General features: G+C 45.9%; 1 protein-coding gene across 2 annotated transcripts in view; it reads left to right on the forward strand.

The window, feature by feature from the left end:
• Positions 1 to 12,835, forward strand: part of DOCK2 (dedicator of cytokinesis 2) — a 406,045-nt gene that overhangs the window by 320,005 nt on the left and 73,205 nt on the right. For both annotated transcript variants that reach the window (XM_022595138.2, XM_022595139.3), the window contains exons 30-32: positions 1,757 to 1,835; positions 11,673 to 11,773; positions 11,866 to 11,924. In XM_022595138.2, the coding sequence (XP_022450846.1) occupies positions 1,757 to 1,835; positions 11,673 to 11,773; positions 11,866 to 11,924 (239 nt within the window). The remainder of the gene's footprint in view (positions 1 to 1,756; positions 1,836 to 11,672; positions 11,774 to 11,865; positions 11,925 to 12,835) is intronic.

The following is a 12,835-nucleotide window of genomic DNA, read 5'->3' on the forward strand; positions in this document are numbered from 1 at the left end:
TGCCCTTTTAGATTTTACAAACACACACACACAGTGGAGACTTGGCCACAGTTGGGCATGTAGCAGCTTGGGAGGTGACTGCAAAAATCCAGGACAGAAATGATGGTGACTTGGTTCGGGTCAGTGGCAGTGAGTGACGAGAAGTAGTTGCATTTGGATATATTTTGAAAGTAATGCTAAGAGGTTTTGCTGACAGGTCAGGTGTAGGATGTGAGAGAAAGAGGAAAGTCGAGGATGCTAAGTCCCCGTCCCCCTACCCCTTGAGCAACTGGAAGAATGGAGTTGTTTTCAGCTGAGATGGGAGGATGACAGAAAGAGGGCAGGTAATGGAAGTCAAGCTTTTGACATGTATGCTTGAAATGCCTCTTAGTCGTCCAAGTGAAGGTATAGAGCAGAGAGCTGGAATGCAAGCTGGATCTCAGGGGAAAGGCCAGGGATGAAGATATAAAATTTGGGACTCAAAGGCATGTAGATTGGAGAGTAGATGAGATCATGGAGGGAGTCTCTCATTTCAAGGAAAGCACAGTCTAGTTGGAGGAGACAGTCATTACTGAGTCACACAAATAGCTCATTCGCAGACCATGATGAAGTCTGGAAAGGCAGTTGTACCGACTGTCCTCTGGGGGCCTGAAAGATGCAGCAGACCCTGCCCTGAAACAATTAGAAGGAGGGGGCATTCTATACAAAGGAAGAATACAGCTATGAACTCAGAAAACAACCAGAAGCACAAAGTAATAGTGAGAAATGACCCTAGCAAAGAAGGTGGGGTCCAATCATGGAGAGCATTGACGGTCAAGAGAAAGAGTTTAGATTTCTCCTGTGGGCAGTGGGGAGCCACTGAGGTGGGTGAACGACAGGATTGGAACTGTTCCATAGGGCAACTCACTCTGGAGGCTGAAAGGGAGAGAGATAAGAAGAGGCTGTAAGACCAGAGAGTAGGGAGGAAGGAGAGGAAGGGATGGATGGGAAGACATTCAAGAAGAAACACAATTTGACAAGAGGTAACAAAATGTTCAATACGTGTAAGATTTGATCAGCATTACCATCTCGAGAAGAAGAGTGGAGAAGAGGTATATATGGGAGGTGCAAGGCATGCATAGAAGAGTGATCATTGAAACACTGTTTATAACAGAAAATGCTGAGAAGCAACGTAAAGGTCCTTCAATAAAAGACTGATGCAATACGCTGTGATACATCTATACAATAGAATGCTCTTCAGTGATTAAAAGGGATGATATATATCTGAATTCACTGGCATGAAAGGAACACACAATTTATTGTTGAGTAAAAGAGGCTGTGAAACAGAATTTATCGTTTAACCCCATTTATCAAAATGCTATCTTTATAATATCGTTTGTGTATATATGTCTAGGGGGGAGACCTTTGAAATTATGTTCGTCAAAATGTCAGTGATGGTTTTCCCCAGATGATAGGATTGCTGGTGTGTCGTTTGTTCGTTTATTTATTTGATTCGGGAGGAGGCAATTTTTCTGTCTTCCTGCATGGCATGAATTTTCTGACACAGGCTTGTAACAGTTTAAACAAGAGACGATACAGATTTTCTAAAGGAAGTCAAACAGACAGGCAGGGCAGGGCAAACATGGCCTCAGGTCTACAGTGAGAGCAGGTGTTAATGTGGGTCAACGAACCTCTTCCTTGGGTCTTTGGAACTAAAGGAACTTCAGTCTGAAGCATGGGGGAGGAATGTCTGGGGTAGCGTGCTCAGGTGGCCTGGTGACCTTCTGCCTTCTTCCAGGGTCTTCCTGAGAGCTATCAACAAGTTTGCAGAAACCATGAACCAGAAGTTCCTGGAAAACACGAACTTTGAGTTTCAGGTGAGTGTGAGGCGCCAGACTTGCCCTTGGAGTGCCCTGGCCGGGCTGCTCCAGCAATCTGGGCTACCTGCTCCATCAGACACATCCCAAAACACTCGGAAGCTATGCCTGTGTCTCTGGGTGTTTCCACAGAGCCATGGCGGGGAGAGGGGAGGGAGGGAAGTACTCAGCGTTTGGAACCAGGCCCTTGATTAAATAGTCATCAGCTGAGCAGCATATGCAAATGTGACCGTATGATGTATCTTGTGTTGAAGAGGAGACTTGCATTCATTCACTGTCAAAGTGGGTGCCACCTTTTAAATATGTATTAATTTTTTTTTTACTTTTTTGTTCACTGGAGCCTAGAAAAGCAGCCATTCTCAGATACTGAAAGATAAAGCTCACTAGTACATTTCTGTGACCTTCTGATTCCTCCAGAAATCACTTTTAGTGCTCAGACAAGACCTGGGGACTCTGTGAGATCCAGGGGCCTCAAAGCATGCCCCTGGGGCAGACAGGGCGACACATCTGCTCAGGGCCCAGGCAAGAAGAACCAACTCTTCAAAGCCTTGTGGACAAGTTCAGGTTGCTACCTCTGGCTGGAGGTGTGAGAGGGGAGACCCTTAAAAGGGGATCCCCCCTCCAGGGAAGCCTCTGACCCCCAGGATCTCTCACAGCACAAGCTTAGGGAGTGGCCAGCAAACTGGGGCGATGGCTTTTTCTGCCTGCTCGTCTGGGGTTTCAGTTCCTGTCTGGGCTCTGGCCTCTGACCAGCCGAGGAACCTCAGGCAAGGCCTGGACTGCATCCGTGCCTCAGCTGACTCATCTGTAAAATGCTCAACAACACCTCCCCTCGCTACTTCGTAGGGTTTTTCCAGAACGGGAACGTGCCAAGGCACTTGCTAGGGGAACTCACTTGTAAGGAGGGTCCCAACAGTTTCCGATCAAACACTTCCTCCTCCAAGAGGCCTCCCCTGCCTGATTCCTCTCTGAAGGTCCCCTAACAACCCCATGGCCACTGTGTATCACCACTTAGCCTGCTGTAGTCTCTTCATAGCACTCCGTACTATCTTTCTTATTTGCCTACATGCCCGTTCTCTTTCTTTCCTCTGGTAGAAGGTAAGCTTCGGGAGTCGGGAGTGTGAAGACCTGTACTCACAGGGAATCTGTGCTGTGTTCCTGGCACATAGTAGGTCTCCTTGGGGAGGTGATGCCTGGGCTGAGGTCTGTGAGATCCGCTCTGCTAGACAGCACCGGCCTATAAATACTTAATAAATGTTATCTTTGAATAAGATTCTCTCCCACTACCTTGCATTTAAATCAGGCAACTGAACTGTAACGATAATGATGATGAAAAGAATAGCTGCCATTTTCTGACAGCAGTGTACGTGCAGATCTCACAGGAAGCACTTTACGCGTTATCTTTCTCAGCCCTTACAACTGCCCTACAAGGTAGTTACTATGACTCTTATTTTCTCTGCTGGAGGGATGTGGACACTAAGACTCCCAGGCGACGAGCAGATAGCCTGAAGTCACACAGCGTGTCAGTGCAGAGGTGGGACGAAAGCACAGCAGTGGCTGGCACCAGAGCCTGCAGATCACTGCAGCCACATGCTAGAGATCGAGTTTCACCACCACGTTGGGTTGACTGCTTGGCAGGGTCTGGGTGAGAGTTATAAATCTTTGACATGGAAACAGAACATGTCACTTTGGCTGTTTGAATCAGGACAAGTGTTTGATCCCCTTCCAAATGTGGCCCAGGTGCCTGCAGGCTCTGGTTACGAGTACGATCAGGGAAGTTAATACGGCCATTGCTTTTTTGGAGGGGCAGCTCAGAAGAACACACCTAGGGGCCAGTGGCAAGGCAGTGTTTGGGCCATAAAACCGTTGGCCGGTTTGTTCATCTCTTTCCGTGGGCTTTGGTAATTATAGCCTCGGACCTGATTTCCTGACTCTGGCTCTCCTCCGTGGTCTTAGGGCGGTACTTTCCAAGAGAAGCTCAGCTTTAGTCCTTCATGCCATTCTTTTAGGTTTTATCCAGTTTTCCTGAAAGAAAATCTGCATCTGAGAGTGCCCCAGAGAAGTGGGGGTTTCATACATGGAAGGTTTGAGCTTATGAGCTGTGTGGCTTTAGGCAAATTACTTCACCTCTCTGTGCCTCGGCGTCCTCAGCATCAAATCATGACACTAATAGTAGCTACTTCACTGGATTGTTGAGAGGATTCAGTGAATGAATTCGTGTAAAATACCTAGAAGAATGCTGGGAACGTGGTAGTTAATAAATGGTTAATAAATGCTAGCTCATTATAATTACAGTAATTATCATTTTGATGTGACGATGATGGCAGTGGTGGTGGTCCTAAGTGTGTCAGGTCTGAGAACCCACGTGTCAGTCCTCAGCAAACAGGACAGTAGGGAGGCATCTTTCAGGTCACCACAGCACTGCCTAGGGCTGTCACACCCACAGATTTGTAAAACGGGGAAGTAGCCGACATTACAAAATGAAATAAGTCTCCTTTTCGAATGAGACTTCCACAGATATTTAGTGGGAAGCACTCAAGAACAGGATCATTCTTCAAACTTATCTTTGTTCTCCTACCTTCCCCTCACTTGTGTGAGAATGGATTTGTTCTCTGTACCCTGCCTGGAACACGCCTTGTTTTCTCCTTACCGTTTCATTAATTATGCATCTAATATCAGCAGGAACAGTATCCACCACTAAGCGCAGCTGCCCTTGCCAGCTGCTGCCCAGAGGAGGGGCAAGTACAATGAGATTAGCCCGAATATCTTATCCAGAACTGTGGTTTTATGATTCAAAGGGCAAAAAGCAAGGAGCTCTGTGGGTGCCATTGTGTAGGTGACAAGACCTGGGAATTAGAAAAATGATGCTTCCTGCTTGGGGCTAAAAAAGTTTGCATTCCCAGGCCCTATTCAAGATGCTGGGCCTTGAGATTCACATCTGTTTGCATGGTCAGGGAAGACCAAGACAGGATTTCGAGTTTAACTCAGTGAGAATTTTTGTTTAAGAGCAATTCTCATGAGTCCAGGCTGTTGCAACATGCCTTGAGAAACTCAGAAGCAAAACAGAGCACTGCCCTGCCTTCAAAGATCTTGGGGTCTCAATAGCAGACTATCAGTCCATCTTCTAGCATCCAAGCTTTTGAAGAAGGTGACTAAGCTTTATTAGGCATCGACTTAGGGCATTTTGATCCTTAATCATGACCCTATTAGGTTGGGATATACCCATTTTACTGGTGAAGAAACTGAGCTTCAGAGAAGTGGTTGACTTTCCTGTTAAAGGTCATCTAACTATTAAGTGGGTCTTCTGGGATTCAACCCCAGGCCTGTCTGCAATACCCAAGCTCTTTTCACTCTTCTGCACTGTCTCTTAGGAACAGGGTGCCTTTTGGATCTAGGAGACAGCTCTATGTAGCTCCAGAAACAGTCTGCCCTTGCTAGCTTTTGCTGGCCGTGGGACAGGGACCTCTTCAGTGATTGGCTGCAGAATTAGACTCTCCATGTTGGAAACTCTGATTGGCCCAGAAATCAGTGGTTGCACTTCAGATGTGTTCTTTGGCTCCAAATAATTTTTTTTCCATCTTAGGTGGCTGTGTGATTGCTACTAAGACCATTCTCTCTACTTGGGAAGCTGTAATTGGCTCTACCTTTGGTAATTCCAGCCTTAGTCTTGAGGCATTTCTGGATCAGCTTCTGGGCACCAGACCACCTTGGGATCATTTTTAAACCTGTACTGGAGACCCTGTGAAATGAAAAGCTTCCAGAATATTCCCAGCCGTTGGTGGAGGAATGAGGGCAGGCTTGGTCTTTATAATGGGAAATGTAACCAGTGATGGCAAAAAACATGAGAGAGGGAGCACAGACACAGAGGGAGCACTCATTGGCGCCTTGAAGAGGCCCACAGCACTACCCACAGGGAGGTCTTGGCAGGACGCCTCCACCAGTCAGGAAGATGGTCACGTGCTTGGGGACAGCTTCTGCGGCCCTGCCTGCTTCAGCTTGAGGACCCTAGACAACCTCTGGACTGATGTTCCCAACCTGAATCTGTAGTTGGAAACTTTTACTCCCAGAATCAATGGCATCTTCAGAATGGCCCTGGCAGCTGGGCCTCTCTGCACCACAGAGGTGGGTATGCTGACTGCATTTCAGCAACCCTGGGTGTTGGGTCTTTTCTTTTTTTTTTTAATAAGAATTTGGGGTAAATAATAATTCAGGGCCATTGAGAAAGAAACTTATAGGATCAGACATTCTTGATGTCTCTGCTGTAAAGATATCTGATGAACCAGTGGAAAACTCAACCAACGACAAAGGCTAAGAAGAACCAAGAGAGAAGAAGAAGAGCAATTTTAGCAGAAGAGCAGAGTGGTTAAAGAATGCAAGTTCTGGAGACAGATGCACTTGGATTCAAATGCCAGCTTCATCATTTTGTAACTGTGTGACCTTGGGCAAGTTAGTCAACCTCTCTGGGCCTCAGTTCCCTGTTCTCTAAAATGGGGAGAATCATAATACCAATAGCATAGTTTCTGGGAGGATTTAACAAGAACACATGCGGCATGCTGGGCTCATTAATGAACTCATCCAACAAATATTTCCTGAGTACATGTTGGGTTAGACATGATCCTAGACACTGGATATACAACAGGGAATAAAAAGATGAGTTTCTTGCTTGCATGATGCTTACATCCGGTAGAGGAGACAGAAAATAAATTAGTTCCGCTTAAAATATGTCATGAATCCTGTGAACAGGGTGTAATGAGGGCAAATAATGGATGGATCTAGTTTAGTCCAGGCGGGCTGGGAAGGCTTCCCCTGGAAGTGATTTTTGAACTGAGATCAAAAGACTGAGGAGGAGTTTACTAGGTAGCAATTTCCTCATTTTGTCCTCATAAGTACCCCCTTTAGATACTATCTAAAGTCTCAGAGAGGTAGGGTAACTTGCCCATGACAGTGGAGCTTGTAATTGGATTGGAATTCTGGAAGGTGACCTGACGGTATCTATGAAAACAAACAACAAAGACAACACAAACAATAACAATATCTGCGTAGACCCTGTGCCTTAGCAGTTCCACGTCTACGAATGTGTACTACATAACAGTCTCTCATGCATAAAGATATATAAGCAAGGATGTTGATTGCAGCACCAATGCTAAAGAAGAAAAAAGTTGGAGTCAAGCTAAATGTCTATAAATAGGAAATTGGTTACAATTAAAGTACATTCTTAGAGCAGAAGACCATGCAGCAATAAAAGAGAATGAAGCAGATCTGTATATGCTAATGTGGAAACATCTGCAAGAAATATTGATGAGAGAAAAAAGCAGAGTATGGCAGACTATTAAGAAAAGATGCCTATACATATGTTTGTTTATACACAAAAATTTTTGGAAGGATATCCAGGAAATTGTTAGCAACATTTTCTTCTGGGGAATTAGACTAGGGTCCAAGGTAGGATGGAAAATAACTTTTGGTTATTTAATCTTTTCAATCATTTAATTTCTTTCACTGTGTGTATATTACATTTATAATTTTTTGAGAGTTAATTAAAAATAGCTGAATTCTAATTACATCCACTAGCGGTATGACTGGGTGGTTGTTTAATTTATCTGGATCTCACTGTTTACATCTGCGAAGTAATAGATTTGGACCAGATGACCCTTAAATTTATTCCAGCTTTAACCTTCTTTTGTCCTACGATTTCAAAATATGAAATTCCCAATCAGAAATCACCTCACTTCTTCCCCGGGGGAAAGGAACCTGTGTGTTTTGCCAAAGATTCTGTGGCTTCTCTGAGCCATCCAGGCTGGGCTGTTAATAAAATGCCACCAGGCAGCTTGGGCCAGGGAGGAAAGAAAAATCTGGGATCTTTTGAAACAACTGGAGAATCTCTCTAACAAAATGGTGATCAATAAATAAATATTTTCTGGAGTACAACTGTATTCAAGCCATCGTACTGAATTTAGCATTAGGGATACAAATAAGTAGAAGCCAGAACCCTTGGTACTGGTGGAACTTACAATCGGAAAAGACAGGGCTTACAAATGCTCTACGACCAGTACTTACAACAATCCTTTATGGTAGTTACCATTATTTTTTCCATTTTACAAGTAAGGAAAGTGAGGCTCAGAAAGGTCAAGTAGCTAGCCAAAGACAGCTCAGCTAGTAAGAGGGAGACTGGTATCCATTCCCTAGTCTGTGAGACACTGATGCATGTGCTCTTAACCACTGGAGGATCCTGTCACGGGAAGTCAGTGGAGCACAAGGTCAGGTGCGGAACGATGGACCCATGTCTGTGGTTGCACCTACTACGTGCTCCTCAAATCCGGAAGGGCTGAGCGGACCTGATGTGCTCTGCCTTCTGGGAAGGCCTCATGAAGGAAGTGGGTCTCAAACTGGGCTTTGATGAAAGGATGGAAGTTAGATGCTGCAGGTGTGAGAACCACTGTGAGCAAAGCCACGGAGGCCAAGACGCTTGTGTTCTATCTGTGAGTCTGAGCAGATCAGCCCCTCCCCCCTCCCCAGGCAGTTTGCTGAGGGAGATAACACTGGAAATTGCCTGAAAAGCCAGGTTAGTTCATTTGGTTCTGATTCTTCAGGAGCAAGAGTCAAGGAAGGTTCAGGCAAGAAGTATCGTGAGTGCCCAGCCGTGTCTAGTTGTGGCCACTGCTCAGCTCTCAGGCACTGCACAGAGCCACTGACCATGACGGCCTTCCCTCAGTTCCAAAGTTGGACCCACAGAGCCTCATGGGCAGGACTGGGCAGGGGCTGTGGGTGAGACACTTAGGGGCACCATTTCTGATCCACTAAGAAGAAGCAGCACTGGATCTATGGTCTCATGGTCCACGAAGATCTTCAAGGAGAGAAGTCAAAAGAAAATCAGGTGCCCTCCTAAGTATACACCCAAGAGAACTGAAAACACACATCCACACAAAAACTCATATGTACATGTTCATAGCAGCATTATCCGTAATCGCCAAAAGGCAGAAACAAACCAAATGTCCATCAGGGATAAGCAAATTGTGGTACATCCATATATATTTATACCCAGAATAGTATTCAGCAATAAACAGAAATGAAGTACTGACACCTGTGACAACGTGGATGAACCTTGAAAACGTCATGCTTAGTGAAAGGAGCCAGACACTAAAGAAAGGTCACATATTTTCTGATTCCATTTCTATGAAATGTCAAATCCACAGAGACAGAAGTAGCTTTGTGGTTGCCAGGGGCTGAGGAGGAAGGAAGAATGGAAGTGACTGCTAATGGGTGGACGGTTTCTTTTTGGGACAATGAAAATGTTCTAAAATTAGGTAGCAGTACCTTGTGAGTATACTCAAACCCACTGAATGATATACTTTAAAAAGTTAATGTTATGATATGTGAATTATATCTCAACTTTAAAAAAGAAAATCAGGAATGTGTGACAGAAAACATTTTTGAAGGACCAAGTCAGGTAGAATAGAGGCTAGCAAGAAGCTTAATTAGATTTGACAGTGTCTAGGTATTCTCAAACATGGTTGGGAGAGGGGGATTTCTGGAATTATTCTCAAAAGTGATACCAATTCAACTTACTTTGTCACATACCTATTTCCTGTTGTAAGCTGATTATTCTTATGAAATCCCCTAAATTCAGGAATTTTTCACCCTAGAAATAACCCATTCCATGTCCTATGACCAAGTTTTCCCGTTCCTTGGCTTGTGGTTCCATATCCTGGTCTTAGACGGGAGGAGGTGTGAGCTCTGGGCTTACGCAGACCAAAACAGTACATTTTCAGAACCTGCAAGTCATGGGGACGTCAGGAGGAAGGACAGTCAGAGTAGCTGAGAGACGCCAGGAGGAAGGACAGTCAGAGTGGCTGAGAGACGCCCTGACCTTTACTGTGTTTGGATAAGCGAGGTTACTACGGAAACAGAGGAGCCTGAGATCTGATTCTCAGGGTGATGGGCAGTTTTTGGAGGACTTTGAGGAAGGGAGTGATACGATATGATCCTTCCGGGTTCTGTGTGCAGAGTTGACTTTACAGGGGCCACAAGCCAGGAGGTCACTTCACTGCACCCCTGGAGATGCTTGGTCTTTTTGGACTCTGGGAGATAAAGTTTCAAGTAAAAGAAGGAAAGCTCATTTCCTCAACAGAGTATGAGCTGCACAAGGGCAGGGACTGCTGTCTGTATAACCATTGCCCTATCCCCACGTGATGACAATGCCTGGCCCATTGAAGATGTTCAATAAATACGTGTTAATGCATCCTCAGCTAAAGACTGATCACAGCGTGTAGAAAGAGACTTGAACGTCAATCAGAAGGCTTGGGTTTAAATCGCAGCTCTGCTGTATGTTTAACAAGCTGTGTGACCTTAGGCAAAATACTTAAGTCCTCTAAGCCTCAGTCTCCTCAACTGTAAAATGGGCCTAATAATGGCTACCAAGTTTTGAGAGATGAAAGGAGGGATGTGTGGGAAAGTGCCTGGCCCATGGTAAAATGAAGGGCTTGTTTTGCTCCTTTCTGAAACTGGAACCACAAGCCCAAATGAAAGTAATACTCTGGGCAGCAGTAGGGGCTTTATCAAGGGTAGAGCTGCCTTTCATTTAGTCTTGGCCATCTGAAACTTCCGATGAACATCTTTGAGTGAAGGATGAAGGTCTCACTGGCAGGTGATTTCCCCAGCTGGTGTTAACCCTCCCCTTGCTAGTCAATGTTTAGAGGAGGCTGGAAGTGCGTGGGCTTTGTCCAGCAAAGCTGCCCCCCACCTGCTCGTTGCAGGACCATGGCATCTCGTAATAATTGCCCCTGAGCACTGAAGGCACCAGGTTGTACTATTTGCTTTGGTACCAAAGGAGTCACTAGAATAATGAAAAGAATAATAGGGCAAACCAGTGCTTTGGAGCTCTTACTGAGATTCATGCCCTTTAAACACATCATCTTTACCATAGCCCTCTGCAGTGGATACACAGGTACCCCTTTTGCAGATGGGTTCACTGAGGCCCAACAATACCTTGGTTTGGGTCTCCATCTCGGTTCTGTAGCCTGTGTCAATATCACTGTCACTGCTGCTAATCTTTGGAGCCCTTGCCCTGCGCTGCACACTTTACCTGATCTCTTTCACCATGAGCCGTGGAGTGGGGTCTAGTATTAGTCTCTTCATTTAGCACCAAGAGATCATGTAAATGTGACGGTTATGACAAGCTTACCTGTAAACTTGGCCCTCAGTGGTTCTTGAACTCAAATTAGCATTGCAATCACCCAGAGTACTTGTGAACACACGGATTTCTGGGGTCCGATTCAGCAGGTCAGGGGTGGGTCCAGAGAATTTGCATTTCTAATGAGCTCCCACGTGCTGCTGGTGCTGCTGGCCAGAGCCACACTTCAGAACCATTGAACTAAAGAGAAGGAAAAGGCAACATATTCTAAGATGGAATAGGTTGCAGGCTGGTCCTCTGAGCTGTCGGGTGAATTAGGGAGGACTTCCATAGAGGCTGAGACGCTCTGAAATACTTAATCCCTCATCACCCTCTACTTCTAGGGCACCAGCTCACCAGGGCACCCAGGGCACAAAATGAAGCAAAACAACAACAATGAAAAAGCAGCCCTAAAATCTTCCTCCTTGCCCAAATCCTGTTGTCAGAGAGAGGATGTGGTCGGCACCTAGAGAAATCCATCAGTTATCCTCGCTCTGGCCGGAATGTTAATTTCAGAGTCAGTGCCAGTTAGAAAATTGCAGCGCACAGAATTAAACTGGTTCTGCCTCGGTCTTCTGCCATCTTCATAAATTATTCACATTACCCAGCGTTTAATATGCTTTCCCACTTCAGACCCTCTCCATGACTGTTCTTCACTCTTTCATTTACAGCTGTGGAACAACTATTTTCATCTGGCAGTGGCTTTTATCACTCAGGATTCTCTGCAGCTGGAGCAGTTCTCACACGCCAAATACAACAAAATCCTGAATAAGTAGGTTGCATTTGGATCTCTTGAAAGGGGGGTAGGGGTTCATGAGAATCTCTGAGATGGTGACTGAAGCAGACATTTTTTGTTCCTCCTAGGTACGGGGACATGAGACGGCTAATTGGCTTCTCCATCCGTGATATGTGGTACAAACTTGGTGAGTAGGCACACACAACCAGACAGACACCATCTGCACAGGCCAGGCTCCTTCTTGAAGACCATCCATTAGAGGGCCATGGGGGCTTCAGCAGTGGGAGCTTGAAATAATAGTCTATCGCTGTACGCACCCCGGGTCCTTAATAAGTGCCTGATGAGAGAGGGTGCCCATCCCCCAAATCCCATCCCCCAAAACAGCTGTGGATCTGCTTCTCCTTGATGCCCCTGAGGGGTTAAGAACTCAAACTGGATTTTACAAGAAGGAGAAAGAGCACGACTGCTGTGGGAGTACACGTCACACGTGTGCTTTCTGCTGACTGGTGGCCGTTCTGCATCCTGCTTCCTGTGTGATGTAGTGATCTACAAAAGACCCTCCAACCGCATGGGGGAGAGTTGTTTCCATGGAAGACGAAGGTCTTTTGCGGTATGTTTGAGCTGAAACGTGACCCCAGAAGCTGTCCCTGCTTCAGTGAGCTGCAGGAATCCTGTGTGAGCTGAGTGGCATCTGTGGGAGGAAAGAAGGGGAGATGGAGTCCGCCAGGCATTTAGGGAGGGTCTGAGTCAGACCAGGGCTAAGGAGCTCTTTATCTAGTCTTCACATCACCTCCTGCAAGATGGAAACATTACCTGCTCCTTTTACTGATCAGGAAACTCAGAGAGGGAAGCAGCTTGCTTGAGATGAAACAGTGGCAAATCCCAGAGCTTGGTTTTGATTCCACGAGGCTGGGGGCCACATACCTCGCCCAAGGCCTGAATCCTGCTCCATAAATAGGTGCGGAAAGGATGAATGGGTGGATGGATGGATGAATAAATAGTAACAAGTAATGAACCATGTTCACCTCCGAGCTTTGTGCGCCCTCCTTGACCCTGCTGCCAAATCGCTCTGCCCTGGGCCTGGATGTGGGCCCTCTT

Source organism: Delphinapterus leucas, chromosome 3 (genome assembly GCF_059928025.1).
Source record: "Delphinapterus leucas isolate spDelLeu-1000000601 "Yukka" chromosome 3, BTC_Dleu_Yukka2, whole genome shotgun sequence".
In the NCBI taxonomy this organism is placed as follows: domain Eukaryota; kingdom Metazoa; phylum Chordata; class Mammalia; order Artiodactyla; family Monodontidae; genus Delphinapterus; species Delphinapterus leucas.